Here is a 14,561-nt window from a genome sequence, read left to right on the forward strand (position 1 = left end):
ACTCCTGGCCAATCTCGCCTGATTCAACTCCATATTTGCATGTAGACCACTGTACACTAGGACTCGATGCAGCCATATTTCGCATACCCACACCGACCTGTTTGCCCAACAAGGGTGGGCGACCAGTTCATTTGCTTCCGCTGATTATGGCTCTGAAACCAACCTCCATCAGTTGCTGTGATCTAGTCTCTGCTATTCGCATCCTCTCATCATCCATCCATCCGTGAGACGTGCATCCGCACGCGCGTCAGAATGCCCGCTCCAAGTTTCATGGGCATTTACCCCGCAGACTCGGTGCAAGTGAGCCCGCCGGATGGCAGCACGAGCTAACAAGCAGGAGGTGCACTCGTCGCTGCCTCTTGACCCCTTGGGTCCAGGTGCGGCGGATCTCCTAGCTGGGGACGTCGAGTTCCGCCTGCACTATCTACTGCAGGAAGCGAAGAAGTTCATGGTCCACGGAAAGCGCACGACCCTCATGCCTGAGGACATTGAACACGCAATGGAGGCGCTGAACATTGAGGTGAGCGGATGCTCTCCGACCTGGCGACCGAAGCTGATTTCAGCCCGTCATTGTGCCGCCACGCCCGCTGCCGCAGGCGCCCTTCCTGGCCGTTCCAGTGCCATCAGGAACCAGCGGAGCGCAGCAGCAGCTTTACACGGTCGTCGACGACGAGATTGACTTTGCAACCTACCTCAAGGAGCCACTACCGCCCGCCCTCGCCAACAGCGCAGGTGTCAAGTGGAAGGCGCACTGGCTCGCCGTTGAGGGTGTGCAGCCCGCCATACCTGAAAATCCCGCTCCTAGCTCCCGCGCCGGCCGTAAGCTTGAAGAGGGGTGCGAACTGACGACAGCCTCGCGCCTGCCCGCACCTACGACGGGCGCCGCGTCTCTTCGGCCTTCAGCAAAGCAGCATCTGACTACGGAGCTGCAGCTCTACTTCTCGCGGCTGACCGCCGCGCTCATTCCCACTCTTGCGCAGCTGCCCAACCTCCCCGGCAACTCCACACCGAGCGCGCCGCAGTACTCGTTCCCCGACGCCGAGCGACACCGTCTCGCCGCGCTCGCGAGCGTTCGGTCGGACGCGGCTGTGGCGGGCATCCTCGCGTACCTCGTCCGCTGGGTGGCGGAGAGCATTAACAAGACGCTCATGGGTGCGACCGGCACGATTGGGTGTCTCGTCGACGTTGTCGAGGCGATTCTCGACAACGACGTGCTATTCGTTGAGCCCTACGTGAGCTGCTCCTATGTGGTCCCTCTGACAGCAGTTGCACCAATTCCTGGGCCCGCTCCTCTCCATCCTCCTGACCGTGCCACTGGGCCCACATCCTCCGCCATCCGGGATGACGCCTACAACTATCGAGCTGCGCACGCGTGCAGCCGACGTGCTCGCCAAGCTCGTCACCCTATACGCGAATGGCTACCCCGGCCTGGTCCCGCGCCTTCTCTCGACCTTCAAGAAGGCTCTGACATCCAGTCCCTTCCCCTCCCCCCTCGGCTCAGACTATCCCCCGGCTGGGCGCTACGAAGGTGCGGTGCTCGGCATCGGAGCCTGCGGGGCACACGCGGTGCGCGAAGCTATCTGGGGCACCAACGGCGACGGACTGCGCTCGATCAACGACCTCATCGGTCTCCTATATCCGGGCGAGGGACGGAGAAACAAGGCGCCTCTCGTGCGTGCGACGATGCGTGCCCTCCAACAGCTTACCACGCCGAAGCCGGAAGGCGCGACGGTGCCCCCGCCCGACTCGGCGGAAGTCGCGGAGGTGTTTGGACCGCACTTTGTGCGCGCGTTTGAGAAGCGGCCGTGGCAGGCACAGGAGCTCATGCGCCTCCGCAAGGGCAGTAATGGGGACGCTGCGGCCGTTCAGGCCGACGCTGCGGGCGAGGAGGACGAGGAGATGGAGGAGGTGCAGGCGTAAGCCTGTCGTATTATTCTACCACGACATGTATTAGTGTCCAAATTCTGAGAGGCTCCCACACTCCTGCCCGCGCTGCCTCTATACCCTTACATGATCTATGCAAGCCCAGGATCTGATGGCGCGCGCTCACGCCCAAAGTTGGCGCAAAAGTCGTAGATACCGAGGAACACGGCTCCTCCGGCGCCGATCGCGATGGTCCTCGGCACCCATCCACGGAAAAGGGCGCCGACGCCCTCTGCCGAAGCGATCCCCACCAGCCGCGACGGAAAGCTGAGCACACTAGGACTGCGCTCGGCGCCCGCCCCGCGCGCCTCGAGCATAACGCGGGTCTTGACGACGTCGAGCGGCGTCGTCAGCGCCGCCGCGACGCCGCCCGCGATGCTCCCGCACACAGCGGCTTCGGCCGAGTTCGGGCGCGCGCCACCGAGATACCGCCGCGACAGGGTGCGCTTGAGCCACTCGTACAGCGGGAACTGGATGGACGTGAAGGGGATCTCGCGGGCGATGGTGATCCCAAAGCCGCGGTAAAAGCCGCGCACGCCGTCGTGGCGCAGCACGCTGAGTGCGGTCGTGAGCGACGACGACGAGCCGTACGCCGACGTCTGTGTGCGGCTCTTCACCACCTCGGTCGGCACGCGGATGAGGCAGGACACGAACTCGCCGCCGCTCGCGGAGATCATGTGGTTCAGACCCGGCGTGTCGGCGGGGAGCAGGGCGGGGACGTGTTTCTTCAGCTCTTCGTAGGTAACGAAGAAGGCCGCAGCTGCCGTTAGAGCAGATGCGGGTCGACTCACCGCCTGGCGCGGACCCCAGCCCCACGCTCCCCACACCGCTGTACACGCCACGGAAGCCGCCCGAGGCCCAGAACCCCTTGGCGCTCTGGATGCGCGTCTTGACCGTGTCGAGCGGAAAGAACATGAGGTCCACCGCGAGCCCGGAGGCCGCACCGGACTGGCGTTAGCGGGCCAGTGGGCAGCGGGGCTGTCGTCGTTGGGAGTCGGACACGCAAACAAAAGTTGGAGAAGAGCACGGCGGAAGACGACATGTGCTCGCCGTGTATCTCGCGTTAAGAGATACAAGGCCCAAGCAAGCCACTCACCAAGAGCGCCCGCTGGAAGGTCGGGCTGTGCGCCTCTGGCATGTTGATCTGGGCGATGGACTGGATGAGTGTCCGACGCAGTCGCGCATTCGAAGATCGGGCGAGCGCCCGAAACTATCTCGTCCAGGCACGGGTCGTCACCATCGCGCTGCGGTGGGCACCGGAGGTGGAGGTCCGCACTCTGCCGCAGATGATCCGCTCCGCTGTATTTCCAAGCCCTCTAGACACATGCATGGCCGCATAATAGTACAGACAGAACGACACAGATCAGAACTGCACACGACGCTTGCGCGCAGTGTACTTGGAGTCTCGAGGCACACTGGAGTCAGCTTGGTCGAGCGCTTCCTGCTGCTATGCTGCGCAACGTACGCCTCCTTGCCGCGGGTGCGGTACAGCTCCTTCTTCTTGAGCACCCATTCCTTGCCGGTGAGCCCCTTTGTCCCCTTCGCCTTCTTGCGAGACGCCTCGCGCTTCCGGCGCCGCTCGTTCTGGATCGATTTGCGCCTCGCGCTCGAATCGACCTCGTGTTCCGCCTCGATGCCCTTGGGGATCTCCTGCTGCCCAACCATGAGACAGAGGTACATCTTGCGTGCCTTCTTCGAGTTAGGGTAGTCGACGACGATGCCACCTCCGAAACCGGCGCGCTGTGCGCACTGCGTGATGAGCTGCACCTGGTCGTCGGAGTTGGGGTAGAACTGGAACACTGCGCGCGACGGATTCTTCAAGGCCGAGTGCAGCGTTGTGAAGAAGCGCGTAAGTCGCTGAGGCGGAGAGTGCGTGTTCGTGTCTGCGTTTAGGAGCCACTGCAGCACCGAGATGGAGATCGCGCCGTCAAAGGTTCCTGGGCGGAAGCCGAAGCCTTGCCCAATGTCCTGGAGGAACAGGTCACCCTCGACCTCACGCTCAACAGCCACCTCTGGAACGTCAGCAAGGACTTCAAGCAACATGAACGCACCAAGCATGCTGGGCGAAATATCGACGCCAACCCAAATGTGCCCGTCCTCGTCCAAAATCTCGCCGCTCAGACCGCTTCCGCACCCAATGTCGAGGAGAAACTGCGACTCTCCGGGGGGAAGCTGAAGGAGTTCGAGTGCACGATCGGTCATTCGCGCCTGGATGTCCTTCACGCGGGTGCTGCGGTCAGTGGCTGCGTGGTGAGGGGGAGGAAGGGGACCTCGGACTGATGTGCCTCGAAGCATTCAGAGGCTATACCCAACCTGCTGGCATGACCAGCAAGGGACGCCGCCTTTGCGAGATGACTTACTTGCCCGTGTACTTCTTAGCCTCAACATCGCCGTAAAACTGCTGTCAGTTGTCGTATGAACCGTCCAACTCACCACCTCGGGCGGCGCGATCTCCTCAGGACGTGACATGGTTACGCTCTCGTTCTACTGTTGATGCTAGTGCAGTCGTCCCCGTAGTCGCTATCCTTTTTCTCGGCGTGTCCGAGAGCTTGGGCTAGACTTTAGCTGTGCCGAGGATGCAGAGAGCGTCAATGTGATGAAGTATTGGTTGGGCGGCAAATTCAGTGGTCGTGCAGTGGTCGTGCTCCCAAAATCCACAACACCCCCACGTGGCCGTCACGCGAGATCGTCATGCCACCTTAAGTGACCCCCACCGTTGCCCGACGCGCAACCGTCAACGCTGACGACAATCGATGAACTCACCTCGTCTGGTCCCTCATCACCAACAACACTCCCACTCCCATCTCCTCCTCCCTCCCACCTTGCAGCCATGGAGTGCTCATTTGGCATCAGCGGTGAGTGTAGCTGCGCATGTCGAGGTGCATTGTGCTGATGCGCGCTTCTGTGGGCTTCATTCCAACGCCGGCACTTCACCGCACTCTTGACTCACCGACCCGTCCTTCGCCTTCCATCGCTCTATCTGCTTCTCCGCTTACCTCCGCCCCGTGATTTACACTCCAGGCAAGGACTTTGTCCTCCTCGCATCGGACATGACGGCGGGCCGTTCAATCCTGCAGTTCAAGTCGGATGAGAACAAGATCAAGGTCCTCGGGCCACACCTCGCCATGGCATATGGCGGTGAACCCGGCGACACGAACAACTTTGCCGACTTTATTGAGCGCAATGTGCGCCTCTACCACATCCGCCACAACTCTGCGCTTCTCCCGCACGCAGCCAGCGCGTGGATTCGCCGCTCGCTCGCAGACTCGCTGCGTTCCCGTAGACCGTACGCTGTCAACCTCCTCCTCGGCGGATACGACACCACGTCGGACGAGCCCCACCTCTACTGGATCGACTACCTTGGTACCAAGGCTGTTGTGCCGTACGCTGCACACGGATTCGGGCAGCTCGTTGCGCTGTCTACCATGGACAAGTGGTGGACCGAGGGGTGTGACCGTCACGAGGCGCTTGATGTGCTGAGGAAGTGCATCAACGAGGTGGCCATTCGTAAGTCGTCTGGGCGGGTTGCCGGCAATGCATCCTTCAGCGAACACAACTGACCCCAGGTTTGACTGTCAAGTTTGACTTCAACTGTATCATCATCGACAAGTCTGGCGTGCACAAGCTGGATCTCTCCTCGGAGGACCCGTTCGCTAAGATTGCGGCTGAGGACGCGGAGAAGGCCGCCGCCGAGGAGCAGCTGGCGACACCTCCGACGCAGACGCCTGCCGTGGCCGCGGCAGCCTAGAGTGATGTGTAGAGCAGGCAGCAGCAGCATGTACCAATTATCATGGCGCGAGTACAGGCGTTACAGATGTGGGGTGTTAGAGGTGCTCTCTAGTCGTGTAGAGGAATCAGAAGTCCTGGGGTCAGCTCTGCGGCACAGAGGCCAAGTTGTTCAGATGACTTCATGGGTACCGTTGGGGGACGTCACTCCAGCTCAAGCGCAGCGGAGGGCGTCTGGCCCTCGCTCGTCCGTCCTTTCAGGCCTCGGCAACGGCTGCGAAACCACCCCACCCGCCCTCTCCTCTCAGACTCACCGTAACGCGCCCTCCGAAAGCCCAGTCTTCCGACGTAGCCTGGAACGGATCGCGCTTCGGGCCCCCGACCTCGCCCGTCTGCGGGTTGGTGTCGCCCTCGAAAAGCGGCGCGGCGCCCCTCCGTAGGTCGCGGTGCGACAGCTCGTCCACGGCCTTGAGAAGCTCTTCAGGCGACGCGTCCTCGAGACCCGCGGGCACGGCGACCTCAGCGGCCTTCTGCAGGCGCTCAAACTCGGCCTGCTCGGCGGCGGGGAGGGCGGGGGGGCCGGGGCGGTTGAAATCACGCATGCGCGGGCCTGCCGTACTCAATGCCCGGGAGGGGAGGGGGCGGAGGCGAAGAGGAAGGGAGACCGAGGCGCGGAGGGTGCGGAGAGAGCGGAGGGCGAGCGAGAGAGGCATGGTGGGTGGCGATTGTGCAAAGTCGAGATGAGAGTTCGGTGGATCGGTGGATCAGTGGAGTCGGCTGAAATCGCCGATACATCACCGCCGGTCCGCTAATCTCTCGCCGCGCAAGCGCCGCGAGACTGACATCGTCCAGCGGCGGTGAATCGGCCAAGACTACAGAGAGTGGAAAGCATGCTCGTGACTGGGCTTTCAAGCTGTACTCCGAGATCCTTGCATTGTTCCAGCGTCAATGTACTGTTGCGCCCCTCCGAGAACGACCCCTCGCCGAAGCCGAGTCCGGCGCTTCTATCCCGCCCTCAGCCCTCGCGCTCACATCACACAAACACACACCGTAAGCATGCCTATGCATCCTGTTGTCTATTGCCTAGTGAAGCGACTTGACGAACGCCTGCTCGAGCTTAGAGACCTGCGCCTTGAAAGCGTCGACCTCGCGCCAGCAGTCGAGAGCGCGCTCGGGCTTGTTCCTGGGGTCAGCTGCAGCTCGGGACGGTCAGAGGACCTGCAAAGGCCACAGATGAGAATGCAGCGAGGCAGGGAGGATTGAGACTGTGTGGGACATCGCAGTGAACGCGCGCAGACCAACTCTGCAGACAGACCCGCGGCGTTGCGCAGCAGACTTCATCCGCCATCACCTCTCCATTCTTTCCCCCGCGATATCGTCTCCGGATCCTTCGCACTCCTTCAGCCTACTCCCTCGGCCTACTCCCTCGTCTTCCTCAACAATCCCCGCAGCGACCCGACCACCTTCGCCCCTACCATGTCCGCATCCTTCCCGCACCCCTCCCAGTGTCGAGCTCTGCCACTCGCCCACACCCCCGACTCACTTGTAGCAAGCCACGACGTCCGCCCGGGCAGCCGCCAACTCGGGCGTCTCGAGGTTCTTCTTGTCCTGCGCCATGCGCTCGATCTTCTCGCGCACTGCCTCGATGTCGTGGCCCAGCACCTCGGAGCTCATGCCAGGCTTCTCGCGGTCGAGGTTCTCCTTCTCGAGCGCGGCGGAGATCGAGCCCAAGATCTCGGCCTCCTTCTGCCGCAGCGCAGCGCTCTCGGCCGCCAAGCGCTGGCGCACAAGGTCGTCGGTGCTCGGTGCGGCGGCGCGCGGCGCCATAAGTCGTTGCAAGAGGGAGGGGGAGAACTGGGGTTAGCTGTGGGCGAACGGGCGCGAGTGTGGGCGCAGCGAGCTTGCGGATGCCTGAGAGCGGTTGATAGCGCGGGGAGCAAGGTGAAAGTCCGCGAGATTGAGACGGGGGATGGATGAGGCGGAGATAGGCCATGCGGGGCGTAAACAGAGTCGAGAAGCTCGCCGCGCGACTTCGCCCGCAACGCTGTTCCCCTCTCCACTGCCCTGTCTCAGACGTCACCACGCACCTCAACAGACGTCCCCTCCTCGGGGGCGCGGACGACCTGCTCCTGGGACTTGTCGGCCATTTTCGCAGTGGTGGGGAGGAGAGTGATGGTGACGAGCGGATGAGGGCGGATGTCAACTCCCACCGAAATTGCTCCCGTCGCGCTCCGGCACCAATGACGACCGGGGTGATGGCCGCGATGTCCGACGCACATGAGATGAGATGTATGCAATGCTACTATAATTCTATAATGCTACGCTACATGCAGTGCTCGATGCAGGTCAGCCGGGCCGCTGCGTGCTACTCCCACTCAGCCCATCGCTCGAGGCCCGTCACTGTCCCCTCGTCCAAGCTCTTCGCCACGAGATCAGCGCCGAGCACACAATCGTTTACGCTGACGCCACCGTATCCCGCCCCAACGACGCTAAGGCGGCCAGCCCACGGCCCAGTCCCAATCGCCTCGTGCAGCTCGCGCAGACGTGCGCCGTGGCCCGGCGCATACGTGGGAATGCAAGCGTGGTTGAGGTTGGCGACGGTGAGCAGGGGGTGCACGCCGTCGAGGTGCGGGAATGCGCGCTGGAGATGCGCCAACGCAAGGGGCACGAGCTCGTCGTCGTGCGCCGGCACGCGCACGCCGCCGTAGCTCGACCAGTGCGGGCCACCAAGCATGACGGTGAGCTTGGTGACGGCGCCCTCGAGCCCGCCCTCGTCGGTGCCCGGCAGCGCGGTGCTGTCGAAGATGACGCCGAGCGCGCCCTCGGGATTATGGCCGCCGCGAGGGATGAGATATCCGAATCCGTTGGGGTGCACGTCCTTCGGTGGCAGGGGGAGGACGACGTTGACGACGCCGACGGTCGTCGACGGGTTCGCGGAGAGGTGGGGGAGCGGCGCGGAGAGGACGCGCTGCAGCCGCGGCGGGGGGAGGGCCGCGACGACATGGTCGACGCGCAGCGGGCCGTAGCTCGTCTCGACGTTGACGCGCGAGTCGGGGGAGAGGCGGAGCACACGCGCCTTCCGGAACTCGACGCCGGCGTCCCGCGCCCGCGCCTCCAGTCCCGAGATGAGCTGCCCCATCCCCCCGCGCAGAGCGTACATGCTCCACCCCTCTCGCGCCTTGCCGAGGGGCCCGATGGCGGCCCACGCCGCCGTCTCCGCGTCGACCTCGGCCTTGGGCCGCGGGCCGCGGAGCATGCCGAGCACGACGCTGCCGGCCTTCTTCTCGGCCGCGTGCAGGATCCCGAACGCGGAGCGGAGGGAGAGATGCGCGGGGTCGGCGGCGTAGATCCCGTGCACGAACGCCGAGGCTGTGCGCGCGACGTCGGCGCCGAAGCGCCGTGTGAAGAACGAGGCGACGCTCTCGTCGCCCTTTGGCGGCCGCGAGCGGCGGAAGGGCTCCATTGCGAACGCGAGCATCAGCTGTCGCACCGCCGGAGCTGTACGGGGGTTGAACAGCGCCAAGGGCGAGGCGTGCACCGCCGACAGCGTCCCGCGGTCAGGATCGTACAAGTACCGGTTCTTAGCCGCGGGGTGGTCGTTGGGGATGGGCACGATGCGGTCATCGAGGCCGAGGTCGTGGATCTGGCGTCAGCGAACAAAGCGAGCGGGTCTCACAAGCTGCAGCATTGCCGGGGCGCCGGGACCGCCGCGCGGGCGGATCGAGCGGGGTCCGGCCTCGAGCGTCACCTCGCCTTTGTAATGTCGTCCGTCACGGTCGAAGGAGACAGGGTATGTCTGCGTCTGCGCCCACCCGCCGATGCGGGAGGGCTCGAGGAGCGTCACGCGCGCACCGCGCGATGCAAGACGGTACGCGGCGGTGAGGCCCGCGAGGCCACCGCCCACGACGGCGACGGAGCGGGGTGGCATGGTGGGTGATGCAAAGATGGTCGGGACCGTCGGGCCGGAAACGAAATTAGGTCGGCCAACGGCGCTCAGGACATTCCACTACGCCACCGCTCCAGCACCGTACCATCGCCCACGTCATGTCCATGACGCCGAGCCCATGCATGCAAGATTCTATGAGAGGAAAGTAGCATCACTCGCCTCGCGAGTCCATGTCCGCCACGACCTTGCGTGTGCCGCTCAGCGCACGGCTCGAAACCTCTTCCGGCGTTGCTGAAATATCGACGTCAACGACTCCCGGCTCCGCCGTCGGATCTTCCAGCGTCGCGAGCTGCGACGCAAGCATTTGTGGCTTCATGAAGTGCCCCTGGCGCGCAGCAATGCGCTCCGCAAGCAGTTCCGGCGATCCGTTGCAGTACACGAAAATGGTCTTCATCACAGGCTGGGGTGAGCGATGGCCTCGAGGCCCGGCTCCGATGCGGTATTTCCCGCAAACCGCCGCGCGCCGACTCACCTTGTCCTCCGGCCCCGTCTCAGTGTGCCCCCGCAGGATGTCGCGGTAGGACTTTTTGAGCGCCGAGCATGCGATGACACACGCCGGCCGGCCGAGCTTGCCCTCGGCCCTCTCTTGGTCCGGCACGCGGCCGTCCCCCTTCTCCCACGCTGCACGGCACTCGTGAATGCCTGTCGCCCGGATGATCTGGAGCCATGGAAGACGGTCGGCGTCGTTGAGCGGGTTGCCGGCGCTCATCTTGGCGACGTTGGCGGGCGGGTGGAGCGCATCGCCATCGATGAAAGCGATGCCGAGGTCGCGGGCGAGGTTGGCGCCGATCGTGGACTTGCCGCTGGTGTCAGCGGAAAGTGTAAGAGGCAGAAAGATGGCTCAGAAAGCCGGGTCTCCGCGAGAAACGCTCCTCCCAAGTCTTTGCTCTTTCAAGGTCATGGAGGCCAAAGAGTGCGGCTCCACTCACCAGGAGGCCGGTCCCTGCTGTCAGCTGCTGCTGCGAACTAGCACTCGCCATCACCACGATCAACAGCGGCTTGGTGCTCGCGTAGTCGTCCATCTTGGCTTGTCGTGTGAGAGATGAAAGCCAAGAATCGCTCGTTTCTTGATGTTGATGGGGAGGGCCTGAAGCATTGCCTGCAGTTGCCGCGGGGGACCGGTCCGGACTCCGGATAGCCGCACCGCGGATATCACGTGCATCGGATTTCGTCCACCGGGAATATTGCTAGGTGCGATCTCTCTCGGATCTCAAGAGTTGGAAGCGCCGACTGGAGTATACGCGTATGCTGGAGGGGTGAAGAGCATACACAGAGAGCCCCGGGCCAATGCTAATGCTGTGCATGATTCTAAATGGGTGGTTATGATCTAAGCAGGCCCGCGACGAGCGAGCACATCCCCAGCACCGCGACGCCCGCCACGGCGCCCAGCAACCCCGCCGCAGCGAGGTCGCGCTCGGCGCTCGGCGCAGCGACGTGGCTTAGCTGTGCCGCGGTCCACTGTAATGCGCGGGCAGGGTATGACTCGCCCTCCGCGACCTGTTCTAGCGGCGACGACGGGGCGAGCGGGACGTCGCCCTCCAACGCGTCCGCGAGGAGGCTGTTGACGAGGGCAGCGACCGCCTCAGCCTGCTGCGCCGACTCGCCGGCCAGCGCCGCCTCGCCCTCACCCACCGCCTCGCCGCCCGCACGAACGTCGACAACTGGTTCAAAGGGCGTGGCGGTCACGGCTGCGACTGCGGCCGCGGCGATCTTCGAGTCGAGCTCGCCCACCTTCTCCGCGAGTCCTTGGATCTCGCCCTCGACGCGCCCCATCATCCCGCTCACCCGCTCTTCGAGGCCCTGTACGAGACGCCGGCGCTTCCATGGCTCGATGAACGCGATTGCGCTCATGAACACAATCAAGTTCGCCACGAGGGCCGCGACCTGTGCCCAGGTGCTCACGGAGCGGATCTTGTCGCTCCACACCTGCTCCTCGTGGTACCGCTCCAGGATGGACTGCATGAGGCCGGTGAACGCCTTGTCGACGGCCAGCTCGGCGTTCTTGAGCGCGTCGTTGGTGCTTGCTACTGCGGCCCGCGAGGCGTGGTCCGAGCGCACGAGCTTGGTGAAGGTCGCCACATCCTGGTCACTCCAGCTGTGCTTTCTCTCCAGCAGCGCATTTACGCTCTGCTGCGTACTGGAGAGCGTCGCAACCGCCTCCTCATATGCCCTCTTGGCCTCGCGCACGCTCTCTCGTCCCTCCTTGATCTCCTGTTCTGCTGTCAGCGGCTGTAAGGCATGGTGTAACCCACCCCGGTCCTTGACGCTCTGTTTGAGCCGCTCGACCTCGCGGTAGCCTGTCACCTCGTTGACCTTCTGGCTAACGAGCGCAAGCGTCTCCCCCGTCTGCACCGCCAACTTCTTCATCCGCTCGTCCATCGCTGCACGCAGCTCTGCCATCTTCTTCTGGTACGCGGCCTGCAGCTCCTCATACTTGCGCTCCCACTCCTCCTTTGAGGGAGTTGTGGATTCCGGGGACGAGGCGGAGTCGGAAGGGGAGGAGGAGGCTTGGGGAGTTTCAGGGGTATCGGCGTCTGGGGAAGGAGGGGCGAGCCGGGGGACGGTTGCTGGCGGTGCGTCGGCGGACAAAAGGAGCGGTACTTCGGGCGGCCTGTCCTCGGCGCGCGGCGCGCCTTCCACCTTCACGCGGACGTCAGCAGGAGCAACCCCTTCATTGTCACGCTCGAGCTTTGGTGGGGGCTGATAGCGAGCGGTGTGAGGGGGGTAGGTGGGGGTGTCGTCCCGAGGTGGTTCGTGGCGTGGAACCTCGGGCAACGGAGCGCTGTAGCCTGGGGCGCTGTACCTTGGTGCATCAGGACGCGTCGCGTAACCGTTGGTGTATGAGTAAGCGGGCGGCGTTTCTGGTGGCGGGGGCGGAGGGGGTGGTGGGCCGCCGAGCGCAATGACCGGGCCATCCTCGTCCTTGTCGGGGTCCGAGGCGCGATCTGGTGAGGGGCCTGTCCGGATGTGGCGCGCCAGTGCACGCGAGGAAGAGGCCACGGAGGGGCGGCTCACTACTCCCAAGCCATGCCTGGGACGGAGGAGGGCCATGGCGAGGCGAGGGGGGGCAGAGAGAGAGAGTCGATGAACGAAGAGTGTTGGTTGTGGACATTTCGGGAGGAGACAGCCGAACCAAAGGCGCGTGCGTGCCTGGAATCCGACCGAAGCTTGCCACCGTGGGAGAGGAGAGCATGATATGATGACATCAGCCAGCACCTGAGAGCATGCACCAGTCGAGTTGATCGCATACGCAACAATCTACTGCACCTCGAACAAACGCAGCAATACTTATACATGACCCACAGCCCAAGTGCTAGACACAACTAATGAGATGGAGGGACGAGAGACACAAAACGACACAGCAGTCTAGTCTAGTTGGCAAAGGCAGCGATGCCAGTCATAGCCTTGCCGAGAATAAGGCCGTGGATGTCATAGGTACCCTCGTAAGTGTTGGTCACCTGCAGGTTGGCCTCGTGGCGGCCGACGTGGTACTCGTCCGAGCAGGCGTTGCCGCCGAAGATGTCGAGGAGGACACGGACCTGCTGCAGCGCGTTGCCGCAGTTGTTGCGCTTCATGAGCGAAATCATGTCGGGGCACCACTGGCCGTCCTGGTCCTTGAGGCGACCAAGCTGGAGCGCGCCGAGGAGGCCGAGGGTGGCGGTGGCGTGGGCGTCGACCAGCTTCTTCTGGACAAGCTGGAACGAGGCGAGGGGACGGCCGAACTGCTTGCGCTCGAGAGCGTAGTCGCGAGCACGGGCGATCGAGTCCTCAAGCGCACCCATCACACCCCACGAGATGCCGAAGCGGGCCGAGTTGAGGCACGAGAAAGGCGAGCCGAGACCGCCAGACTTGGGGAGAAGGGCGTCCTCACCGAGCTGAACGTTGTCCATAAAGATGGAGCCGGTGACCGAGGCGCGGAGGGCAAGCTTGTGCGCGATCTTGGGAGCCGAGAGACCCTCAGCGCCCTTCTCAAGGACGAAGCCACGGATCTTGCCCTTCTGCCCGTCCACGACCTCACGAGCCCAAACGACAAAGACGTCTGCGGCGGGCGCGTTGGAGATCCAGGTCTTGGAGCCGTTGAGAACCCACCCATCCTTGGTCTTGGTCGCGGTGGTCTCCATGCCCGCGGGGTCCGAGCCGTGGTTGGGCTCGGTGAGGCCGAAGGCGCCGACCCACTCGCCCTTAGCGAGCTTGGGCAGGTACTTTTCCTTCTGAGCCTCTGTACCGAACTCGTTGATGGGGTGCATGACGAGCGATGACTGCACCGACATCATGGAGCGGTAGCCCGAGTCGACGCGCTCGACCTCACGCGCGATGAGGCCGTAGGCGACGTTGGAGACACCGGCACACCCGTAGCCCTGGATGGTAGGGCCGAGGAGGCCGAGCTCGCCCATGCCAGTCATGATGTCCTTGTCAAAGGTCTCCTGCGAGCGTTAGCCATCTGCATCTGAAGCGAACACCGAGATCCCGATATACCGGTCACTGGTCGCGGGCCTGAGAGCCACTCACGTTGCGGTAGGCCTCAGTGACACGGGGGAGAAGCTCAGCCTGCGCGTAATTGCGGGCAGTCTCCCTGTGCCGTTAGCGTCTGCGATATCCGGGTAGGCCCTTCCACGCCCCACTACTGTAACTGTATATCGGATAAATCCCCATTCTACTCACTGGATGGCGAGCTCCTCGTCGGTAAGGAGCGAGTTCATGTTGAGAGGGTCCTAGATGTTAGACGTGACCACCGGCAGCATGGTTGCTGCTCACCTCCCAGTTGTAAGTCGCGAACTCTGGTGCTGTCAGCGGTGTTTCCGGGCCAAGCGGGGTAATAACCGGGGTACTCACTGGACGAGGAGGCCATGGTGCGGACGGCAGCGGTGCGGGCGACCGAAGCGCGGGCGAGGGGACGGAGAGCAGCGAGGGCAGACATGGCTGGAGAAGTTTAGAGAGGAGAGGAGAGGATGAGAGGCGAGAGCGA

The 14,561-nt window shown here is 63.6% G+C and overlaps 10 protein-coding genes across 10 annotated transcripts; 2 read left to right on the forward strand and 8 right to left on the reverse strand.

Annotated features, from left to right (window-relative positions):
* Positions 1 to 252: 252 nt before the first annotated feature.
* COLE_01072 (uncharacterized protein) lies at positions 253 to 1,920 on the forward strand (the record flags this gene model as incomplete). Its single annotated transcript, XM_018426372.2, has 5 exons — positions 253 to 300; positions 338 to 520; positions 564 to 819; positions 853 to 1,232; positions 1,267 to 1,920. 5 exons carry the CDS (start codon positions 253 to 255, stop codon positions 1,918 to 1,920), a joined length of 1,521 nt encoding a protein of 506 aa, XP_018281783.1.
* A 95-nt stretch (positions 1,921 to 2,015) lies between these two features.
* Positions 2,016 to 3,061, reverse strand: COLE_01073 (uncharacterized protein; the record flags this gene model as incomplete). Its single annotated transcript, XM_018422105.2, has 3 exons — positions 2,016 to 2,683; positions 2,715 to 2,871; positions 3,020 to 3,061. The coding sequence occupies 3 exons, from the start codon at positions 3,059 to 3,061 to the stop codon at positions 2,016 to 2,018; spliced, it is 867 nt and encodes a 288-aa protein (XP_018281782.1).
* A 225-nt stretch (positions 3,062 to 3,286) lies between these two features.
* On the reverse strand, positions 3,287 to 4,392 carry COLE_01074 (uncharacterized protein; the record flags this gene model as incomplete). The annotated part of the gene is made up of 5 exons (XM_018420201.1): positions 3,287 to 3,338; positions 3,389 to 3,935; positions 3,975 to 4,153; positions 4,284 to 4,321; positions 4,357 to 4,392. The coding sequence occupies 5 exons, from the start codon at positions 4,390 to 4,392 to the stop codon at positions 3,287 to 3,289; spliced, it is 852 nt and encodes a 283-aa protein (XP_018281781.1).
* A 361-nt stretch (positions 4,393 to 4,753) lies between these two features.
* On the forward strand, positions 4,754 to 5,671 carry COLE_01075 (uncharacterized protein; the record flags this gene model as incomplete). The annotated part of the gene is made up of 3 exons (XM_018422104.2): positions 4,754 to 4,778; positions 4,945 to 5,430; positions 5,490 to 5,671. 3 exons carry the CDS (start codon positions 4,754 to 4,756, stop codon positions 5,669 to 5,671), a joined length of 693 nt encoding a protein of 230 aa, XP_018281780.1.
* A 235-nt stretch (positions 5,672 to 5,906) lies between these two features.
* On the reverse strand, positions 5,907 to 6,362 carry COLE_01076 (uncharacterized protein; the record flags this gene model as incomplete). The annotated part of the gene is made up of 1 exon (XM_018421162.2): positions 5,907 to 6,362. The coding sequence occupies one exon, from the start codon at positions 6,360 to 6,362 to the stop codon at positions 5,907 to 5,909; it is 456 nt and encodes a 151-aa protein (XP_018281779.2).
* A 370-nt stretch (positions 6,363 to 6,732) lies between these two features.
* COLE_01077 (uncharacterized protein) lies at positions 6,733 to 7,476 on the reverse strand (the record flags this gene model as incomplete). Its single annotated transcript, XM_018422103.2, has 2 exons — positions 6,733 to 6,832; positions 7,193 to 7,476. The coding sequence occupies 2 exons, from the start codon at positions 7,474 to 7,476 to the stop codon at positions 6,733 to 6,735; spliced, it is 384 nt and encodes a 127-aa protein (XP_018281778.1).
* Positions 7,477 to 8,014: 538 nt separating this feature from the next.
* COLE_01078 (uncharacterized protein) lies at positions 8,015 to 9,577 on the reverse strand (the record flags this gene model as incomplete). The annotated part of the gene is made up of 2 exons (XM_018421161.2): positions 8,015 to 9,292; positions 9,326 to 9,577. The coding sequence occupies 2 exons, from the start codon at positions 9,575 to 9,577 to the stop codon at positions 8,015 to 8,017; spliced, it is 1,530 nt and encodes a 509-aa protein (XP_018281777.1).
* A 169-nt stretch (positions 9,578 to 9,746) lies between these two features.
* On the reverse strand, positions 9,747 to 10,617 carry COLE_01079 (uncharacterized protein; the record flags this gene model as incomplete). The annotated part of the gene is made up of 3 exons (XM_065626122.1): positions 9,747 to 9,995; positions 10,068 to 10,398; positions 10,559 to 10,617. The coding sequence occupies 3 exons, from the start codon at positions 10,615 to 10,617 to the stop codon at positions 9,747 to 9,749; spliced, it is 639 nt and encodes a 212-aa protein (XP_065482616.1).
* Positions 10,618 to 10,915: 298 nt separating this feature from the next.
* COLE_01080 (uncharacterized protein) lies at positions 10,916 to 11,995 on the reverse strand (the record flags this gene model as incomplete). The annotated part of the gene is made up of 2 exons (XM_018420194.1): positions 10,916 to 11,814; positions 11,848 to 11,995. The coding sequence occupies 2 exons, from the start codon at positions 11,993 to 11,995 to the stop codon at positions 10,916 to 10,918; spliced, it is 1,047 nt and encodes a 348-aa protein (XP_018281775.1).
* Positions 11,996 to 12,966: 971 nt separating this feature from the next.
* COLE_01081 (uncharacterized protein) lies at positions 12,967 to 14,513 on the reverse strand (the record flags this gene model as incomplete). The annotated part of the gene is made up of 5 exons (XM_018422101.2): positions 12,967 to 14,019; positions 14,105 to 14,168; positions 14,258 to 14,307; positions 14,351 to 14,373; positions 14,429 to 14,513. The coding sequence occupies 5 exons, from the start codon at positions 14,511 to 14,513 to the stop codon at positions 12,967 to 12,969; spliced, it is 1,275 nt and encodes a 424-aa protein (XP_018281774.1).
* Positions 14,514 to 14,561: the final 48 nt, after the last annotated feature.

The sequence above is a fragment of the Cutaneotrichosporon oleaginosum genome (assembly GCF_008065305.1).
Source record: "Cutaneotrichosporon oleaginosum strain ATCC 20508 chromosome Unknown ATCC20508_contig01, whole genome shotgun sequence".
In the NCBI taxonomy this organism is placed as follows: domain Eukaryota; kingdom Fungi; phylum Basidiomycota; class Tremellomycetes; order Trichosporonales; family Trichosporonaceae; genus Cutaneotrichosporon; species Cutaneotrichosporon oleaginosum.